General features: G+C 43.0%; 1 protein-coding gene across 2 annotated transcripts in view; it reads left to right on the top strand.

Moving 5' to 3' along the window:
- Positions 1-23,510, top strand: part of ppm1lb (protein phosphatase, Mg2+/Mn2+ dependent, 1Lb) — a 64,406-nt gene that overhangs the window by 34,444 nt on the left and 6,452 nt on the right. For both annotated transcript variants that reach the window (XM_083772469.1, XM_083772470.1), the window contains exon 2: positions 15,383-15,599. In XM_083772469.1, coding sequence (XP_083628595.1) covers positions 15,383-15,599 — 217 coding nt within the window. The remainder of the gene's footprint in view (positions 1-15,382; positions 15,600-23,510) is intronic.

Here is a 23,510-nt window from a genome sequence, read left to right on the forward strand (position 1 = left end):
CCTGTTGGACTGTTATTGCGATTTTAATAGTAAACTAGCCCTTGGTTATTCCGGCCTCCCTTAAAGGAACAGGTATATACTTGTGTTGGTAAAAGCGGTAGATCATTTTATTATTATAGTTTATTATTATAGTATTATATTTATATATTATCGTCTTGTTGCCTTTATTGTTGAGGTAGTTTATTTGTTAGCAGCAGCATAAGACAAAATAAAATTGTTATAGACAATAAAATTATAATTAAGTTTTTGAACTATGAATTATTAACGGTAAGAGTGGGCTTTTGGAAGACAGAATTTAAATTAATAAAATATGACTCGGTAAAATCATACAATTTAAACCTAAGCTTCGAGAATACACAAACAATTAAAAAATGGGATTCGGAGAATATTAAAAATTAAAAATTAAGATTCGGAAAATAAAAATAAAAATTAAGATTCGGAAAATAAAAATTAAGATTCGGAAAATATTAAAAATTAAAATTGAGATTCGGAACTTAGTAAAAAATCTACAGAAACTAGGATTATAGGATTCGGAAAATAAAGAAAAATATATACTTAAGCTTCGGAAAATAGTAAAAAATAAAATTAAAAAATAAAATTCAACGCTGGATAACTGAAACTATTGAATGAGAAAGGTAAATATAAATTTAAACATAGCCTTAAAAAACTGCGATTACTTTTTAAAACAGAATGTAGGTTGGCTTGGAAAGGAATACTACATGATGGTAGTCTTAGAAGGTAAGATAGTAAAATAGCCCGGGTAGAACTAGAGTTGGACTGCAAGTTAAGAAATGAGACGGATACAAATGAAGGAAAATGGCTGGTCTGTTACGGCGAGGTGTTGGATATTTTGTTGGTAGCTGAGCGGTAGCTAATGTATTATAGCTCGCTTGAGTCTTGTAGATCCTCTATTTTCCCTGTTCACTGTCTTACTCAAATGTTTTCCATGTCTTTTAACTCTGCCACATTGATTTGTACTTGCAAAAACTAGCTTTCCACTTGAGTCTTTACACATTCTTTTTATCTGTCTTTACAATTCTTTTAACTGTCTTTTCACATTCTTTTAACTGTCTTTACACCTTCTTTTAACTGTCTTTACACATTCTTAACTCACTTTACACATTCTTTTAACTCTCTCTACACCCCTTATTTTTAGCTCTCTCTACACCTTCTTTTTAACTTTCTCTACATACACGAATAATACTGTTATATATCTTAACTTTGCTTTTCTCACCTGAATAACACCATCCGTTATTTATTTATTTGAACTGAATATGTACTTCTCTCCCCTCCACAAACATGCGTCCATGTGTGGAGTGAAAAGAAGCGCCCGTCCAGCCAAAATCCTAAAGCCCTCTCTTGACTGACCACTTCTTCTCTCACTCAGGGTTTCCCTAACAACTTGGTGTTTAATCAAAGTGGGCGTAATCTGCCGCTGTAATGTCGCGTACAGTTTATACATCCATATAATCACATTGCGTTTGTGCGTGCCGCACAACATGATAAACTTTCCACAGACACAGCGAGAGAGAGAGAGAGAGAGAGAGAGTATTTCAGATGCCTGGGGCATATCCGTGTTTGCTCTTGTGTGTGGTGTTGGTACTTACCCCTTAGGTGTTCTTTTGTAGTTAGTTTGGTCGTTAGTGTTTTGACGGTGTTAAGGAATTTGCATGCATTTTTGTCTGTCCATCTTTCTCCTTCCCTAGTGGCCTGTATGAATATCGGCTGTTTTCCCTTGTTTATCCCCCAGTTTCCGACTGCTCTTGATCAGAGAGAATCCAGTCTAAACTGATCCTGCCAGGCCTCCATTCATGGACTCATGACCCTTAAAACATCGCACTCCGCTGCTTGAGTGTACTGGGCGGCGTGCCACTGTCCCAGCAGGCAGCGTAGTGCTAGTTTTGGCATATCGTGACATCGTGTCATACCTATCATGTATGACGTCCTGCTTCTTGCAGCCATCTCTGCTTGTTGCTCTAAAATAGTGGACTTGCCCCTTGCTGCTGGTTTAATTTTGAAATTGTGTATATCTTTTTGGTTGTCATATGTGACCAGAGCTCATACAGGGACATGTCCTATTGCCTCGGCCGTTGTTGGTCAAGATTTTATGCACTCGTAATTCGTCTTTTGCTAGTCATAGTTCATGTATGACGTCCTGCTTCTTGCAGCCATATCTTTCCAACATAGACGACAGTTATCTTCTTCGTCTAGTTCTTGTACAACCTGGTCCTGCTATCCTCAGTCGTGCTTCATATCCAATTAGCATGACGCCTGTTAAACTGCCGCTACTATTCTATTCTTTCGTATCCTCAGCACGTTTTTTGTCTGATTCCGTGCGCCTGCTAACCTTTGCTACTCCCGACATGCCTTGGTCTGATTTTGGCATGCCTTACTTCTTGTGGTCACAGGAGTTGGGTTGGCTTTTATCCATACTTGGTCAGAAGAGAAGGAGAGTTTTGTCTATTTTCAGGTTCTATAGATTTTGGGATCCATCAGCCAGCCAGCGTGTTTTGGGTTTATAGCGTTTTCACTTTGTTAAAATAGTCGTATCTTGTCACCGAAGCGACGCCCCCAGTCGGCACCAGTATTACTGTGTCCGTCCGTGCGCGCCGCTTCTTTTGACTCCATACATCGTTTTGGCATTTTGCCAATTTTTCAATGAATTTTGGCTTTTTGCCAATTTTTAATTAATTTTTGGCAAGTTGCCAAACTCGTCAACCAATTTGGCTGTCTGCCAAGTTTTTAATTACTTTTTAATTAGTTATTAATTAATTAATTAATTTTGTTAATTAATTATTAATTGGCTAAATTTTTTTTTTTTTTTTTCTTTTTGACTGACCTTTATGGTGACTTGTCACGCGGCTGGATTTGAGGATGATCTACGATGTTCGCGACGCCATTTTGTGGAAGAGTTCCAATTGTAGACGAAATGGACAGACAGGAGTCGACGGTGTAATCAAAGAAAGGTTTATTAATCCATAGAAGTAGTTTGTCAGACGAGAGATGTCATCTCACAAAGGTCCAAGGTCCCATGCACAGATAGCAAGATATCGGCCGGAGTTCCACCGCCAGCCTGGTAGAACTCCCTATCAATGGTAAACGCCACCGTATTTATGCACAAATTAAGGACCTCCTATCTCTGGTTTGATCCTTATTAGGCGGTATTGGGCCAAACCTCTCCGGATGACCGCACGGGAACGGTCGCCAACACCTGCTTTGTTGTGACCACGGTTACCCTCTGTACAATAACAGTCGTCAACCGTTCAATAACAACCATTAATCAACCGGTCCTCCTGGGCCCAATATGGTGGGTTCTCGTACAGGGGGATATGAGGTGTCCCTTGGACGGCCTAAACTGCGATTGTTCTTTGCCAATTTCCCCGGGTGATGGATCGACGTTCGACACCTCACCCCTCCACTCCCGCAACAATACTTTCCTTATTCTGCAAAACAACATCTGGCTAACCGATATGCTTTCGCCACGCGGCATCGCCGCTCTCTAACAGGAGAGAGGTCAGATAAGGAGAGAGGCCTTATTTAACCTAACCTGTGTATTGTTCAGCAAGGCCTCAAAAGTACATGGAGGGTCTAGGATACAGTATTAGGATACAGAGTGAACAGAGCATATTATACAGTCCATTGAACATTAGATATACCTTGGGTATACAGTATATAAAACATTAGATATACATGGGGTATACTGTATGGGGTCCATCATGATATAGGCTAATACCCATAGATCACACCAGGGGGTCTCTTATATTTCAATTATTCCCCAACAGTAGTAGTAGTAAATGGTGAAAAGAACATTCCAGGGGACTGAGGGAGACTCAAAGGATCAAGGTGTGTTATGGTCAAATGAAACAGTAGGGGAAGCAGAAATAGACAAAGATGAAGAAAATGTATTTTAGAAATGGCATGATCTAGACACTATAACGGTGCATTGACAAATAAGGATCCGCAGTTTATCCTCTTACACGCGCACGCACTCACGCACGCACGCACGCACTCACGCACACACACACACACACACACACACACACACACACACACAGAGAGCCCTTGCACAGACGTCTGTGTATATAAATAGATTGAGATAGGTGTTGTGGTCTGAAGGACGTGAATTCTGAATAGAGGGCAAAGGACTAGCCAGCTGAGACTTTTCGTCTATCGGTATATTTAATGCCTCACTCCTCTAACTTTTCCTCACCATTCTGTCTGTCAATCTCTTTATCATTCTCTCTTTCTTTCTCCTTTCAGCTAGTTTGTCAGTATTTTGCTCAGTGTTACTTATGTACTTATGTTCAGCCCTGATGTTTATACGTTATTATATTAAACGTCTGCTGGGTTGTGTATGTGTATTTCACCAAAATGTAATAGTGCTGCCTTATGTTCTCAGAATGTGTGCCGATAGAGATCTGAGAAACGCTTATGCAGACCCTCTAGCTGTAAAATGAAACCATCATCACTCCATTCTTTCAACTGTTCCATTGGAATTTCTGCGATATATGAGTTTCCTTCCTGCCATAGTTATGCATGATACGTTTCAAAACACGGCTCCGTGCATGTGTAAATGTTTTGACACAATCAGTTTCTGATTTCATTTATTTAATATTTCAATAATGAGATTATGTTTTTGGTCCTGTAAGTCAGTCAGTATGTCTGTCTGTCTGAAGATTTGTCAAATCGGAGCTCATGGTGACATGACAGGTCAGAATATAAGACTACGAATGTCAATATTTGACATTCAATGTTCTTTTTCCATAAATGAGCCTTGAAAAATGGGGGTCGTCTTATATTTGGGACAATACGGGTATTTCTGTTGTGTGGAATGCTCCAGAGAATTTGTCCCTGTTCATTCATGCCATCTAGTTAGCAACAGAGCTGGCTCTGGTTAGTGCTAGTCAATTGTGATTCATGTGATTCTCACAATTTGCATAACTTCCCTTCAAATGGGCCTATGTCTTTTCAAATAATACACATGTAGGCCTATTGATAGATTGGCGGCTATCTGATAGGTGTCACTTTGGTGAATTTGCCGGTGCTCTGACATAACGGCCTCAGAATTATCATCATATCAATTATATTAATGTTTTGATCAGAAGAGTCAACTTTTTTTGTTTATTCTTTAATGAACACATGCAGTGATCACAACACTATAGGCCTAATAGTCTTGTGCTGCCTGGCTGGCTGGCTGCGCAGAGGCAGCACAGCAATTAGTTACAAAGTTACAGATGCAGAGTAAGGAAAATACTGTCAAATACAGCAATACAAACATCGTTCTCGACATTCTTCTCTATAGAAAACATTGAGTCCACATAACCTTTCAGGCTGGCATTTCTATCTTCTATTCTTAATCCCCGGACCCCCCCCCCCCCCTCGATTTCCCTTGTTGCTTGCCATTTACAGCAGCGACCCCCAAAAATAGGGACCCCCCCCCCCACCCTGGCAAGCACTTAGAATTGTAGGAGTTGAGGCATTTAGTTTGACTCTGTGCCAGATAAATGTTGTGAAAATAGCCGATCTACAAGCACACAACGCATCGCGTTGCTAGGCATTGTGAGCGTGTATATTCACAATTTGTGCCTTGACAATTTGGCCAATGTTTTACCAGATTTTGGTTGGTTGATTACTTTTGATGCAGTAATGTTATTTCTTTCCAATTGTTTTTGGTAGTAAAAAGGTCTGAAAAGTCCTTAAATTGTAACTTCACTGTCATCTTGGGACCCCCCAAAATCATGTGGGGACTGACCCACTGGGGGTCCTGACCCACATGTTGAGAACCACTGATTTTCAGTAGCAAGGCTGTCAGTCTTTGATACGAGTTGCACCTGTCTGTGTCTGCACGTGAGCAGCACAGGGATCACTACCTATAACATCAACTTTCAAAAAGGCTTTTTGTCTCCACCAGGCCGAAGGCATGGGGGGAGAGTATGTTTTGCACTCCGTCCGTCCGTCCGTGTGTGTGTGTGTGTCCGTCCGTGTGTGTGTGTGTCCGTGAGCAGCTAATCTCGCCCACCGTTAACCCGGTCGATGCCAAATTTTGCACACACACTCCCAGAACGGCCTGTTATAGCGCCACCAGGAGGCCGCTTTGTGCAAAACAAGTTTTTGCACAGTACACCTACAGATTTTGTCCAAACATCGCGCAAATTGGTACACAGTCTCTCTAGAGCCATTCAACGAAACTGGTCTTTCAGATTTCTCACACTCCATCCTGATTGGTTAAGATTGGCTTCCAAAGTTCACAGGAGTGCTCAGTTTCAAACAAAATGCTGCAAATCATGAACACATCGCGTGATTTCCGTGAAATTGTGCATCCACATTCCCACTAGGCCGAGGACGAAATGCCACATGAACAATTTCAACTCAGCCTCAAGGTGGCGCTATAACTGGCCGAAAAGTGTTTTTACCTCTAACTGCACGGATCTGTGGATAACTTTGTATGCCATGTCCTACATTCCTATCCTGGTTGAGACCTGTGCCCAGAAGGGCACTTTTTCTAGTTAAGCTATGTATTCCCTGTTTCACAAACATGCATATTTTATATAAAACAAATTATAATAAATTGATTAAGTAATTTCCCCTCTACTGCGGGGCCCTGTGAAGGGCAGGGCCGGTCCTCTCATTACAATAGTTTCATGCTTGGCAAGTCTCAACTGATTACAGAAACCCATTTCTATTGGCCATTAAAGTATTTTAATGGCTAATAGAATTTATGCATTCAAATATATCAATAGAAGGGCTATTCATATAATTTAAACACAGATAACACCACTAACAATTTCCAGTGTGTAATTAAAGCATATTCCTAAATAAATATGGCAGTTCAACTCTGCATAAGGGATGTAGCCCCCTCTGCAGCTTGACAACATACCTATACTTCCAATGCTATCCTTTACCAGTCTGGTCTCTCCAGCTAATGTGATAAGGATGTATACTGTAGTTATTTTCTATTTCACACACTTGACAGTTTATGTTACATTTATTTCACAACTGTCATTCTTTTGACTTGCAAACAATAGTAAAGCTATGGGAGTTTTCTGTGGATATGTGGTGAGGTTGTGGGGAATAATGGGTGGAGGAGGCTTGGAGTAGTATCTGGGGCGTTGTTAGGTCTCTGACCACACCACACCTCTCTTAGATAAGCAGTGTGCTGAAGCAATTCTGCATGTTTGAGGTGTTGCCGCTGTTGTGGAAAATATTGTTATGGTCCTCACTGGTGATACTAATCTGTAGTGTAGTGAATAGCGAATGTTATTTTCAGTTGTCGCTACATGTGGTTCTATTCTTGCAAAATAAAAATAAAAAGTCCTAACTTTGTACACCAGCCCTGTGATTTTGGTTCACAGAAACTGCAGGTGGTTCTTATTTCCTGACCCTGGCTCTCCATGTCTCCCCCTCTCTTCTCATCCCGTTTCAATCATTTTCTTCACTTGGCTGCACGTCTGAAATGGTTTTATCACCTCTTTCTCCTTTTTTCTTCCTCAATTCATTCACTTTCTTCCCTCCATCATCACTCTCTTCCACGCTTCCAGTGTTTATGGCCCGTGCTGATTTATGTCAAGTAGAGTTATTCTAATTACCACCTCCGCTCTCTGAGCTTTAAAAGCTATGGCAAGAGACTTGGGGAGTACCTAACTCCTATAAAATTACAGTTTTTGCCTGTCAAACACCAACCAAAACCACATACAGTACGTGGACATGTATGTACGTACTTATGAATGCAGACATATGCCGTATATACCTCTAAGCTTTGTCTCTGCAATAGAACCACCTAGCTCAGACCCATGTAGATCATTCACCAAGAAATGATAGGCCTGTAGTACTTAACGACTGGCATTACATTTCATGGGTGCCGCATTTGCGCACACATGTGTGCGTACGTGCATATGTGTGCAATAAAGAGATGTTTTGAGAGAGGTGCATAAATCTTATTTACCTCTGTGTTGTGTCTATATCAGCAATTCAGCAGCACTGTACCTTTCCACTGCACATTTCCCATGATTACCCTGCCACCACATACATGCACACATTATCATATATTGAAGGCTAGAGGCTAGCTAGATCATGAGTTCTTTATTTTATTTATTTATGTATCTATCCTGCCACAGCCATCCCTGTTCTGGTTCTAGTGCAGGTTTCAGTGATTCATTATTACCGTAATTTAGTTTTCTTGCAGCTGTGGACCATCAAGGCAAGTCAAGTTTATTTGCATGGCACACTTCATGCACAAAGTTGTTAGTGTTTTTAAATTTACATAAGGCATACAAATGCCTATTCTATACTTAAAATAGGCAAGTTTGTAGATCTTCTATTTTTGCTGTTTTTGAAATGTTCTTTGAAAGATTCCCCCTTTAATTACAAGCCCAAAATAGGGATGACATTTTGAAAGTTGTTAAAAGCATAAGTACGTATGAATAGGGGGGAAAGTGTTGCAGCAGTGTGATGTGGGCTCTGGCATAGCGGGCAATACTGAGCTTCCTTTCTTTAAACTAAATGACACCATTATGATTGACTCAGTGTCCACACCACACCACAGTCACTGAGAGGGTAATATCACAAGGACATTATGCTCTAGTAAGCTGTGGGTCCACCATCGTTCGCCTAAATGGACTGTTTAGGTTCAATATGAGTCCTCTCCTCGCCCCCTCTAATGGACTCTGCTGGTCCAGCAAGGACACACAGTACAATACGTTACAGAGGTGTGCGTGCACGTGTGCGTAGGCGGCGATACAATGCATGTGTGGGTGAAAGCACTCATAGTGACGGATAACTTCGAGCCTGTTCACTGTCTGAATGTGAATCACCCTGGGGGTAATAATAGTTACCTTCACTTTACGGATAAGGAGGTGCATGACAGTTCTGCCAATGTGTGAAAATGCACTTTTGAAGGCTGTTATTAGTAGAGTTTCATACGGTCACCTTAGCCGTAAAAGCAGCTTTGTTGGCATTCAAATGAGCTAAATTCCTGCGGCCTGTGGTCCACCCAGGTGGGTCTTTGTGTTTTAACAAAAGGTTGAGGAGGATTTGAATAAGACATCCAACATCTGTGGAGGGGGGACAGATGCTACTATTAGCTGCACACACGCGCCCCCCCCCCCCCCCCCCCCCCACGTGCAGATACATGCACACACGTGCCCACGTGCAGATACATGCACACACGTGCCCACGTGCAGATACATGCACACACGTGCCCACGTGCAGATACATGCACACACGTGCCCACGTGCAGATACATGCACACACGTGCCCACGTGCAGATACATGCACACACGTGCCCACGAGAGTCGTCAGTGCAAGTTGACGGTGCCGCAACACCTAGAACCAAAGCCCTCTACCTGGCTGCGATGAATTTAAGCATTACACCAATGACCAATCCATACAAAGTTACTGGTTAAACAGGTATCAGCCTTGGTGTTCATCAAGTTACATGGGCCACCTGTAGAGGCCTGGGACCATAGACTGGGACCCTAGAAATTATAATCTCTTGGAATAGATCGTTTAGCAGAAGACCCAAGAACGAGAGCTGTACCGGAAACTCACAAGGTTATCCCTGACTGTTGTGGGAAGTTCTGAACTTCTGATTGATTTTAAAACCACTGTTTTGAAAGCAATGTAAGTGATGTTGTAAACTATCTTGTATCTTTAAAATCACACCAGTGAAGTTAGTGGTGCAACTCCATGTGGGGGTCCCCAGGGGTCCGAGAGGAACGCGGCCAGGGTACCGGCCCAGTTCCGGCGAGCCGCCCCGCGTCCGAAACGGTTGAGAAATGACAGAGTTACCGCGTGGGGGCCCCGGGGGGTCCCCGGAACATCCAGACCCACAGGAACGTGCCCAGGGTGTCGGCCCGCTTCCGGCGAGCCACCCCACTCCGAAATGGTTGAGAAATGAGAAATGATCATCATATATCATCATCATATATACATAGTTAATATGTGTGTGTGTGTGTGTGTGTGTGTGTGTGTGTGTGTGTGTGTGTGTGTGTGTGTGTGTGTGTGTGTGTGTGTGTGTGTGTGTGTGTGTGTGTGTGTTAGGCTGCGCAACAGTGACACTATTTCGTGCTCGGACAGACCCAGCCAGCCAGGGACACACATAGCTATAGGAGTGGTTGCACCACTCAAAAAATGAAGCAAATCGAGTCATTCAAGTGAAGACAAGGAGTCTATGTAAATGGCTTTTATATTAAACTAAAAGGAAAATAATTAATTTAATCAAAAATAATAATAAAAAATTAACAATGCAACTAAATAATAAGAAATATAATTATAAAAAAAAACGTTTTCCACAATGAATATAGTATTTCAACTAGCATTGAGCTTAACGGGTATGTGCACATGCGTAGGCCTACGCATGCATGTGTATGGGACGTCATTAAAATATAGCTCCTCATGTTAAAAACATCTACAGCACACCACTACCACACACACACACACACACACACACACACACACACACACACACACAAACACACACGTGCGCGCACACACACACACACACACACACACACACACACACACACACACTGAAATAATTTTGGGATGCCTGGGTGAAAGCTGCCAGTCGGAGTGAAATAGTGTTGTTTTCAGGGCTACAAAAACAGTTTCCCAATAGCATATTGTAATGTGTTTACTGTTACTGTTTAGTGTCCACGTTATGTTTTTGTCCCAAACCCCCCCCCCACACACACACACACACACACACGCACACACACGCGCACACACACACACACACACACACATTTCGATTTCTTTATTTGAGTCCACATTTATAAAATACATTATCAAGGGCACAAATATTTTCAGTTGCTTCTGATATACTACGCACTCGAAACATCACGTGTCTCAGTGCTTGAGTCCAAACAAGCCCTAAATGTACAGAATATAGGCAACACATGAACTTATTCACGGCAAACATTGGTCACTTCAGTCTGCATATTACCAAAACCGAAAGTAAATCATGGGTACAAAAATTACCTTCTCCTCCAAATAGACCGAATGCCTATAATGGAGGAGATTGAACAGTATGTTGCAAAGCTGCTTTGTCTTACACTTGGACATCACACTTGGACACACACACACACACACACACACACACACACACACACACTCGGCACAGCATTTAACACACACACACTCTGCACAGCATTTAACACATAGCTCAGCTGTGACTGTGTGGGCGGGCGGACCAAGAACCCTCTTGTCTCCTGGCCTATTGTTGACTCAGGGAGCTAAACCACAGTGCATTAGTGAGTTAAGTGACAACCTCTAATCTTAAAGGCTTAATTAAACACCAGTTGAGAATGGTTTCTTGCACAAATTGGGAAACCAAACAACAAGCGCAAATATTTTCAAGCGTAAGTATAGCTCTCGATCTCCACCCCCAGATTATCTTTCTCTCTCTCTGTCAGTTCCCACTCCTCGTGTCTTTGAAGCTTCCATTGGCTCCATGTCGCTTCGTTTCAACCTCCGCCTGTAGAATAGACTCTGCCCTTCTCTTTTTAATGATGCACTTGAGTGATGGTAATGAGCTTTTCTTAACTCTCTTCATTTGCCCTCCCTCTCTTCTGCCTCCTCCCTATTTGCCAGCTTGATCTCAGTCAGGGAGATGGCAGAAGAAGAATTATGAACCCCCCCCCCCCCCCCCCCCTATCCCAGGGTGATTCTAAAAGAAACTTGGAGGAGTTCCCCTCTTCTCACAGCCTGCTGGTGTGAGTGATGATGGATGGAGCTCCTTCTGTTGGGCTATATCTGTCTGATCGGATCAGTATTAAGAGTTACAAACACAGAGTGGTTCAAGGAAGAGGCCTGAGGATGGCAATGGGCAGAATGTTGTGGACGGTGTAGATGAGATTGTGATTGTGTGTGTGTGTGTGTGTGTGTGTGTGTGTGTGTGTGTGTGTGTGTGTGTGCGTGCGTGCAAACACATGCATTTGTCCGCACAAGTCCTTGTTATTGTGCAGAACCTTGTGTTGTGCATGTGACTCTGCAGCAGCACGCAACTGCAACATTCCTCTACAACACCCTTGACCGAGGACACACCGTCACATTCAGGGAATATCCAGCGTGCAGTAATCCTTCACGTGCCACTGACCACAGTCATGTGAATGTGCTCTGCGGTAGGTGGATATAGGTAGAGTTGGTGCGGAGTACGGATGCACCGAATATTCGGCCACCGAAACTATTCGGCCGAATAGTGGCAACAATGCATATTCGGTATTCGGTTCGGGTGATTTTTGTGATGATTTGATCAAAATGTAATCATGTCTTTTGTCATTATCATGTAGCTCTGAGTCTACAACAAAGGTACGGCCATGACAGCAATGGTACAATATAATAATAGCCGAATATTAATCATATTCGGCTATTCGGTTTCCGGCCAACTGTTTCCAATATTCTGTATTCGGTTTTGGCCAAGAATTCAGTGCATCCTTAGTGCGGAGGTGGGCCCAGTGCACCTCATCCTCTGTATTGTGAATGTAGGCGATTCTGTGAGTGGAAGCACACAGCGTTATCTCTGTGAGTTGTCGCCTTGACAAGCATTGCTTCAAGGCCAATAACACTGCAGATGTTTATGGACTATGGGGTCTGCAGAACAGAGATTGTCCGTTATGGGTCTACTGTGACATCTGTCTTGCTCTCTCTCTGTGTCAAATGCTCAATTTCTGTTTGTCTTCTTTGCTCTTCAGCTGTCTTTCTGTTTTTCTCTAATGCTCTCTCTGATATACTGCATGTCTCTCTTATCTTCTTCACTCTCCTACCTTTTCAGTTCCTCCCATGAGCATAAACGGCTTTATCACCTCTCAATCTCTCTTTCATTTTCCCACTCATTTCTATCCATCCATTGTTTCAGCAGTAAAGCACACTACTACTATAGTATATCTTAGGGCATACTACACGCACACACACGCACACGCACACACACACACACACACACACACACACACACACACACACACACACACACACACACACACACACACACACACACACACACACACACACACACACACACACACACACTGTGCCTGACAGAGCCAATTAAACTGTTTCGTAAAGGGTGCAGTATTACTCCATACAAAACCCATTGCACTATTTTCATGGCATCTCAACTTGGTTTAAGACCCATGGATGCTGCACAGTAACCACAGGGAAAAGCCTGCCAGGAATGATGCTAGACATGTCTTAAGTCAGAGGGGGGGCTGGCGATCCTATACAACAACGGCAGAAGGGAAGAGAGGAGGGATTGTCTGGGATTTGAAACATGAGAGATACAAATAGGCACATATGTAGATGTGCAGCATGGAAGCAAAACCATGTATGGAGGTTAGGAGGTTACATGTGCAAGGTGTTGCAGTGCTAATAAGTCCCATTTGCAATTTCATGCATTTCTTGAGGTAAAAAAAAAGAACGAAAGAAAGGAATTGGAGAGAGAAAGGGTCATTGAAGTCCTTGGCAGTTATTTCTGAGTGCAGGCAGGGTGGATGAGATATAGATAGAGGTGGAGATGGAGATGGGAGGAGGGAGCGTCTGGAATAGAGCCAAATGAACACTGGATATTATGAGAGCACTTTCACTGTACGGTTCACTGGGGTCTCTGTCCTATCACCTCATCATTACAGTGCCAAGAAATTAGATTCTGTCCTGCTGTCTCCATTCTATATTCTCACTCCATGGCTTTTGGAGAACCATGGTTTCTACACACAAAAATTGGATTTTAAACAAATATATAAATGTCCGCTTTGACCTCGATGGCCTTGACTTGCCTTCCTTGTCTGGCCCTGAATCCGGGGGAAGAGATGCAGGACAGTCTTTTCAACTGTGTGAATGTGTTGAAAAGGGGTTTTGTGGAGCGGTGTTCAAATGGATAGCAGAGACGATAGAGTTTCTCTTGCTCAGCTCTATCCCACAGTGTGTGTGTGTGTGTGTGTGTGTGTGTGTGTGTGTGTGTGTGTGTGTGTGTGTGTGTGTGTGTGTGTGCGCGCACGTGGGTGTGTGCGTTTGGCTGGCAGTGCACTTTTCCTCTCCTTATCTGTGTCTGTTTATCTGTGTTAGAGTTTCAGCAAAACGCAAAGGACAAGCAAGTCACTGCCACTGCAGCCCACTGCCCTTTCCCTTCTGCATACGTGACAGAGAGAGACAGAGAGAAAGGGTGGGGGGGGGGTGGTACTTGGAACGGGAGGGGCGAAAGAAGTTGATTATATAAAAATAAACAAAATATTTTGATAATGCTACTTTACGTCCCTACTTTTATTATATCCACAGGGAAGCATTTCACTGTTTGTTTTGTTTATGGTTTTCTTTCAAGGGTGAAGGTCAAATAAGTTTTCCCACGCTTCATTCCCCTTTCACTTGGCTCTTGTTTATCAGTGCATCCCACAGTCAAAACAGCCACGCTCCACATACATGGCATCAGTGAGCGGCAGTGGCTCAGGGGTAGATTGGAACCGCAATGTTCCCAGTTCGAACCCGGGCTCCCCCAGAGTTAATGTCGAAGTGTCTTTGAGCAAGACTCTGAACCCCTATTTGCTCCCGATGTGCATGGTTGGTGCCTTGCATGGTTTCCGCTGCCATCAGTGTCTGAATGTGTGTTTGAATGTGCGAATGTAATGCATAATCTATGTAAAGCGCCTTGGATAAAGGCGTTTTTTTTTTTTTTTTTAACACATGTTTTGCAGTTTTGTTCAAGATGTAGCATATATTGGCATCCTTTTAGAGCTTATGGACCTGAAAATCGGAAATTGGTCAAAGGAATTGTGCTGCCTACTGCGAGGGGCAACTGGGTTGACTTTAGTTTGAAATTGATTCAATGTCCAGAGCTGTTGTTAAATCATTGTATATGTCAATTAGTTTATTAAAATCTCATCAGTAAATCCTATACCTGTAGATGACAAAACTTTTGGTTTTCCCGATTGCACACCTGGCCACAATCACCCACTGCCAGGTATATAATAGTAACCATAGCTAGAACCATTATTATAAGCAAGGCCACACCATTAATTAATTAATTAAGAACCATTATTATAAGCAAGGCCACACCATTAATTAATTAATTAAGAACCATTATTATAAGCAAGGCCACACCATTAATTAAATTAAACAAAACCAAATTAACGGCAAGGAATTATGGCTCCATTAACAGGAAGTTAACATTTAATAGAACATTGAATACCCTTCATATGGAGGTTCCAAATGTAAGTTGGTAGGCCTACTAAAATTGGGAAACTTGTTGCTAACAATCTGTTGCAGTCATCATTTCCTTCAGTGGAAAAACCCACGAGACCTGTTTTGTACTCATAGGCTTACAGTGTCACGCAGAAAAAGTGAATGTGATTAAGTTCTCCAAATCAAGTATTTGTGTCCTTCTCTTCTCCATGCCCAGGCTGCTGCTGAGTTTGCTAAGGCCCACCTTCCTGATGCTCTGCGCCAGCAGCTCCTGACCTATGAACGACAGAAAGAGAGCGACAAAGAGAAGGACAAAGAGAAGGACGACAAGAAGGAGACTGTTGGCCTGTCCTATCCCTCTATCCTGGAGAAGCAGATCCTAGCATTGGACAGAGAAATACTGCAAAAGCTCTCTGCCTCTTACAATGAAGCAGGTGTAGTATATAATGCATACTGTGTGTGTGTGTGTGTGTGTGTGTGTGTGTGTGTGTGTGTGCGTGTGCGTGTGCGTGTGCGTGTGCGTGTGCGTGTGCGTGTGCGTGTGCGTGTGCGTGTGCGTGTGCGTGTGCGTGTGCGTGTGCGTGTGTGTGTGTGTGTGCGTGCGTGCGTGCGTGCGAGTGGCTGCATGGATGAGTGCATGCATGTGTTATAGACTGCAACACTGTGATACCTCAACTCCAATTAACAGCCACACAATCATGTAAATGCATATACTTAAAATGCAAATATGTGCACGTGTATGACCTCTGGGGTTGTTGTATTTTCCACAAATGTTCAAACTCCACAGTGGTAGAACAGTTAGCTGCGATTTACCTACAGGATATACACATGTGTACATGTCAGTCTTAATGAGTAGCTGTAAAACCAAGCAGCAGAGGCCACACACACATACAGTGTGTGTCAAGTGGATGCTTTAAAGTGAACACGGAGGTTATTACTGTGCAGGTTCAGTTCCTCTCTCCTGCACCTCATCTGTGAGGTACTGTACATCACTGATGCATTCTGCCAAATAGTGTTGATCATTACTGAAGGCGTCATAAAGCAGCGAGCCATTACCAGACCTCTGGCGTACTATTTGTCCACCTTCTGGTGCATGCTCTCTCTCTCTCTCTCTCTCTCTCTCTCTCTCTCTCTCTCTCTCTCTTTTCAAGGTGCCTTATAATGCTGCCTGCAAAGTATTATTTTCTGCTGTACTGTTTAACTTGACTGTTGATGGCTGCCAGCGGCCGCAGGCCATGCTTATTCAGCTGTTTAAATACAGCCTGATCTTCATGAGGCTTGTAGTAATTATCTCTGAAAGGAAGAAGGGAGGGAAGAGAGAGTGGTGGAACAGGGTGGAGGGGTGCCGGAGGGGAAGGAGGAGACGCATGTATAGGAGATTTAGTTACACGATAAAAACGATATAAAAAGACTGGCGTATGAAACGGCAGAGATTAGTGACGGCACAATAAAATAAATTGGTTGACCTCAGACGGTGAGGAGGGACAGATAAAGTGCCCCTTGGGGATTTGAGGCATTTTGTTCCAAAAATGTGTTTTGCAAAAATCCACCTGTTGGTGGTGCTATAACAGGCCAATGTGAAAAGGGTTGGATATATTCCTCAGCCTAGTAGGAAAGTCTGTGAAAGATTTCACGTAAATGGCACGCTGCATTCATGATTTGAGACATTTTGTTCCAAAAATGTGTTTTGCAAAAATCCACCTGTTGGTAGCACTATAACAGACCAATGTGAAAAGGGTGGGTTGAATCTCTGATGGAGAATATTATAGTACATTGTGGGTTGTATATTCAGATGGCAGGTATGTGATATTGAAAAGGACAAATCAAACATTATGGGAAACTTTATTAGAACACAAACAAAATCACTAGAGCCTCAGTAATGGACCAGTGAAATTAGGGTATTTTATGATGCCTCTCATATAGGGATTGCATTGACAGCTGCAGTACACTGTTGAAACGGATCAGAAGTGGGGCCGCTGTCTCATTTGGGGCCGTGGAATTTGTAGTCCCAGTGTGTCTCTATATGGGCTTAATATTGATGACATTGATGATGATTGATATTGATCTCCATCCCTGATGATGTCACGTTTCTACTCTACTTTTTTAACATATTTAGATTTTTATCATGAGGCAGCCCACAGCCCTCCCATGAGACACAGACCAATTATAGGGAAGCAGGTTGAAAAGTGGTGAAGTGGTCCTTTAAGCAACTGAAAAACATGTTATTTCAATGGTAGTGGATGAAGAGAAAGGATTTTTGTCCAACCACGAAACATCAACTAATGGGTGCGAAGATGGGCACAACCACGGGCGGGACTTGACAAAGGGTGAATTACATAGGTTTAGCCTTTGCATACGCCTGTAAGGTCGTCGAGGCTAGTGCAAGTGCTACGGGCTAAGATGGAGTCTGAAGTTTGCAGCCTACGGCGGAAGTATTGGGAGTGAGTCTGCAGTTCTGATTGCAATGAAAGTTAATTCCATAATTTTGGAGCCAGAAGGGCAGAAGGGAGAAGAGTCTGGGACGTTTGGAGCATTATCCTCCTAACTATTAAGGATAGTGTGCGCTATTAATACAGTCTTGGAGAGCATTTAGGACAGTGTCTTACTCAGGGACACCTCCTCAATACATATAGGCTACTACCCATTCAGCCATGGTCAGTTGAACCCTGCTGGCTCACCTGGCACCCTATAGTCCTCACCGTTCTATACAGTCCACTGCTGACAGGCACTGCCTCAGCCTAAAGGACTATACTTACCCTTCCTGCCCTGCTTCTCTCCGTCCAACACAGGCTTGCATGGATGCCCAGCCAAGGCACGGTGGATTCGAACCCTCTAGTCTCCTCTGTAGAGGTGTTTATCTTCACTGGTATTTTCTGTGTTGTGATTTGATAACTGTATAAACACTTTCCTTTGAGACATAAATGTCTTAATGTTAAATTAGATTGTACACAAAAATAAATAAACTGTATAAGCCTTATCTGTTGTGAAAATGTTTAGTCCTTAAAAACAAAACATAAATACTTATGAAGTACTTTACAACTTTAGTTGTGCTGCCTGCAATATACAAAATAATAATACAAATAAGGTTTTTACAGCTGTAAGGCAGGGGACTTCACAAACTATGTCTGCACAGTGAGTGTGTGTGTGTGTGTGTGTGTGTGTGTGTGTGTGTGTGTGTGTGTGTGTGTGTGTGTGTGTGTGTGTGTGTGTGTGTGTGTGTGTGTGTGTGTGTGTGGGTTGACTTGTTTAGGAAGTGAAAAGAGGGAGAGAACAACTAAGACTGAGGGCATTATAAGGTCTATGCTTACTATGCACGGATGTTAAAGCACTAAAACAGCGATAAAGGAAATGCAATCTATGCAGGGCAGACAGAGAAAGTGGCAGATAACACTATTATTCAGCATATAAAGGGGGAAAACTGAATATTGATTGCTATCTCATTATAAAGAGTGGAACATCACTGTAGCAATATGCTCCTCTCTAACACACCTTGCTTGACTAGCTCAACTCTGATTGGCTCAACCATGTGAGTTGTGTGGGATGGAGAGAGAGATACAGGGACCACAAAAGTGATGTAGGGTCATCTCATAATTACTTAATTAGGTACTGTACAGTCTTTCACTACAAAGAGAGAAAGAGAGAGAGAGTGAAGGGAAGCTAATACAGTGTTGGAGGTTGGGGGTGAGAAGGTCCTCCTGAATGACAAAGCACAGCACACACAGGTGTGTTAGTTTGCTCATGTGTAAGTCGACAAGGGAGCCCACTGAAAGAACCGTTGAGAGCGTCTGTTCCAGCTGTGCAATTCATATTCTGTCAAGGTTCTTACTGATTTTTACTTTCACCTGTTCTTGACCTCGACATCCCCATCTGTTCTGATCTCCTCAATCTCCCTTTTCCCTATCTATATGACTTGTTGCACCCTCATCTGTTCATTAACCACGTTTCTCTCATCCTGTGTTTGGGCTGTACTCTAAGACGGGCTGACGCTAAGATTTGGCTGCCATGTTGCATCGTTCCCAAGTAGGCCTCCGTGGCCAACGGGCACGTACAGGTCTAGTTGTCAAAAGCCATGCATTGGAGGGGCTAGCACCCCTCAAAAAGTTCTGCTGTTGTGCAGTTGTAATTTTGGACACCTAGGCTGGAGTGACGTTAGAGTCTTCCTTCTTAACTGCTATGGGTCTCAGGGGGATCAGGTGATCCGGTAATTGTTTTAAATTGTTGCCCCTTGTATCTGATTCAACAATTGAGCTATTCAGGACACTCAGCTCCTCGCTTGTGTTGTAATCAGGGCCAGGATTAGGCTTGGAGATAGGGGTTTGTGAGGGAGGCACGGAGGGAGGGAGGGTGGGTGGTTGACAGAGATACCATCTCAGTTTTGCTCATCTCCCCACAGAACAAGTGCACATCAGATTCATCCCTTTGCCTGTTCATCCTTTCACTGTTTATCAATGAATAGTAGCGCTCAAAAGAAAGATAAGGGAGATAGGGCCTCGATCCAGGAGCCAGGAGTAGAAAGTCTATTATGAAACAGACGGGAACCCCTTTTGGTGTTTTAAGCATTATGTTATACTTTAGCTATTGAAAAATATTTTTTGAAAAATCGTGAAAATCTTTGAATATATATTCTTTCAGGGCGAAAGTTTTTAACTCAAATCTTTGCTTCTGTCGGGGTCTCTGGAACAATTTTTTTTTAGAATCGGCCAAGCTGTGTGGTGTTCAGTTAACCTTTTATGTCTTTAGGGCACACATTTCAAGTGGGGTTCAGGCTTTTAATCAATTCATTCAACAAGTAGGATATAATATCTTAACAAGGGATTCACACTATGGTCCCGGATGCGCACTCTGGACCACTTGGCAGATGTTGTGGTAGTGTGAATGCTGCATACCGTTCCCGAGTGCGGATCACCCAACCGTTCCCGGGACCGATTGAAGTGTACTCGGATATGGATCGCTGCAATGTGAAAGCATTGAATACAATTGAATGAAATGTACTCGGGTGCGGAAGAATCAAGCCCAATGTGAATCATGGCCAGCGGGGACCAGGCAACCGTATTCGGGAACAGTTTTAATCAAACGGACTCAGTGTGAATCCCCCCCACTGTATTGCACATCTTTAGAACCACCCGACTAATTGGCTTCAGACCTGGCACATGTCACTGACACCCAAGGGAGTGCCTTATTGAAGGGACACCCAACGGAGTGCCTTAGTGAAGTCAGTCAGATCAGTGGATCTCCAAAAATATCTATAAAAATCGTGTGTGAGTGAGTGAGGGGCGCTCTTATCATCATACATTATCACATTCCGGCCAATCACTTTTGCCGTCCTCACTTTTCTGTCCTCACGTTTTATCCTCACATTCTTTGCTCAGCCAATCAAATCATCGCTATGGGGTACACACAAACACACAAAGCTGGGCATAGGAGAGGCTAGTGCTCCTCAATAATCTAAAAATCTCTATCTATCGATCTGTGTGTGTGTGTCTCTGTTATGCCCATATAGAGATATCTGTATAGGCCTGTTTGTGTCCCTTTTATGCCTATACTGTATGGAGGCCCCTAATGTCATCATAGTACTGACATCTGATCTCCAATTACTATGATAATGTGTACTACACTTTATTTATTTATTTTAATAAATTTTTATCCCACAATTTTGTAACCCAGTTTTCTTTTCACCCAGTGCCAATTATCTAATGTAATCCTGGGCGCTACACTTCCTCTGCCAACCTGGGGGGGCAGCGGACTGACCTCATGCCTCCTTCTATGCATGAGGAGTCCAAGCTGCTTCTTTTCACCTGACAGAGGGGAATTTCCCCGGCCGGACGTAGCGTGTGGAAGGGACACGTTATTCCAACCAGTTCCTTTCCCCTCCATCAGGCGCCCCGGCTGGCCAGGGGGAGGTAGTTTTAGAGACCAGGATTACGGCATGTTTTTATGAGGGTATCTACCCTAGGGGACACGGGGAGAACATGCAAACTCCACACAGAAAGGCCCTATCGCCAACCCCCGCCTCGGGTATGGGCACTGATGACACGGAGGAGGGAACACGCCGCCAGTGCCCACAGCGTCCCCAGCGGGAATCGAACCCAGGACCTTCTAGCTGTGAGGCGACAGCACTACCAACTGTGCCACCGTGCCCCTGAGTAGAGTAGAGTAGAGTAGAGTACTACACTTTAGAACAATTACAACAGGTATACCGTATAACGGTCAACGGGCATCGTTCCCAACGAGCATCGTCATTGTAAACAGAATGCAGTCACGTACAGTGTATAGGTTATGTATAGGCTATAGGATCTTCAAGCACTGACTTTGCCAATTGGAATAAACCTATGATCTGTTAGGTCTGAATAAACCTATGATCTGTTAGGTCTGCTATTTTTTTTAAACCCGTTAAAATGTGCCTCAAATCTTTCTGAAAATTGTCATCATTTAGAAAACTTTTTTTTTTTTTTTTCGACGTCAGGCCTGAATGGGTTAAATCGAAGAGTGATATTAACACCCAGGATTTCACAATGTATTCTGCCATGCTGTGTTAATGGAGAACGGGGACCGGCTGTGCTCAGATAATTGGGAATTGGTGTGCTAGGAAGTCACCTCTGTCCATTATCGTTATCTCCATAGGAACCAGATAAGGATAATTAGCCAGACGGCATCATACAGAGAGGCAGAGTGACAGCTGTGAGCCCGAATTACAGGATTAGCTACAAACAGGTTATTTGAAGACATGATGTAATTATATATCATAATGTACTATATCATATCATCAATTTACAATTTAGGCATTTAGCAGACGCTCTTAATCCAGAGCGATTTACATTAAGCAAGAACAAAAAAGCATGGGAATACATCACTTATCATGAAACATGCGTAAGCTAAGAAAGTAACAGTGGAATATCTATAAAATGAAACTATACATATAAACTATACATATATACTACTATGCTATACATATGTACTATGACGTGCTATGACTACATACAATGCAATTATAGTGCTGTCTACATAACATGCTATAAATCTGTATCAAATGCTATCTAAGTCTACAGAAATGCTATATAAGGGTAAGTGCTATGGGCCATGATGGAGTCTGAAAAGGTGGGTTTTCAGACTACGGCGGAAGATTGGGAGTGATGCTGCAGTTCTGACTGCAATGGGAAGTGCATTCCACAGTTTTGGAGCCAGAAGGGAGAAGAGTTTGGAACGTGTGGAGCGTTGTCCCGGCGTTTTTAGTGAGGGTACTTCCAGCTTCCCTGCGTTGGCTGATCTGAGTGCGCGGGAGGGTTTGTAGGGTTCGATCATACTTGCAAGATATGGGGGAGCCATACCTTTGGTTGCTTTGAATGCCAGCATCAGAGTTTTGTATTCTGTGCGGGCAGCGACCGGGAGCCAGTGGAGGGAGCGGAGCAGGGGGGAGACATGTGAGAATTTTGGCTGGTTGAAGATCATATATCATATCATATCATATCATATCATATCATATCATATCATATCATAAACCAAAGAGATGATCTTCGATCCAAAAGGTGTCCACATCCATGACCCAGTGGTCATGGGGGGCACGCAAATTGAGCAGGTTGTATCATATAAGTACCTGGGGATCCAAATGGACAACCAGCTCAAATGGAATGTCCATGTGGACTATCTGTGTGCCAAATTGGCACAATGCTTGCACTTTCTCTGCAGGCTCAGGCTCTTTGGTGTGAGCAAGGGAGTCATGTCAACCTTCTATGATGCAGTGCTAGGTAGCATTATTAGATATGGCATGTCAGCTTGGTTTGGGACACTCTCTGTCCAGCTCAAATCTAGAATAGCAAAAATGGAAAAAACTGCCATGAAGGTAATTGGTAGGAAAGATTCTCCATCTCTTCAGACAATCTTTGAGAAAACGGTGCTCAGTCTGTCAAATAGAGTGTTGTCTGATCCTTCACATATATTATCTTCAGAGTATGAGCTGTTACCCTCTGGTAGACGCTACAAAGCTTGTCGTTGCAAGAGCAACCGCTTCAAACTTTATTTTCTTCCCATTTCAATTATTCTACTAAACAACCGCCACATAGTTCATAGTTCTTAGTGGGGAAGGGACTTCTTGACCTTCATCAGTTATTTATTGCACTTTACTGTGATTGTGATACTATAAACTGTGAATACTCTAGCAGTTTTTTTTATATTATATACCTTCTCTTATTGCAATTTGCACTTCTCTTGTGATACTCTTGTGACTTGTACTTTGCTGCTACTGTGTTTTGTCTTGTGTGTATTGTCTGTCTGTTTTAAAAAGCGTTGATGTATGTACTAATGCACTTTTGCCCAAGACAAATTTCCCCTTGTGGGACAATAAAGTATAT

Source organism: Protomyctophum parallelum (genome assembly GCF_964188405.1).
Source record: "Protomyctophum parallelum genome assembly, chromosome: 9".
In the NCBI taxonomy this organism is placed as follows: domain Eukaryota; kingdom Metazoa; phylum Chordata; class Actinopteri; order Myctophiformes; family Myctophidae; genus Protomyctophum; species Protomyctophum parallelum.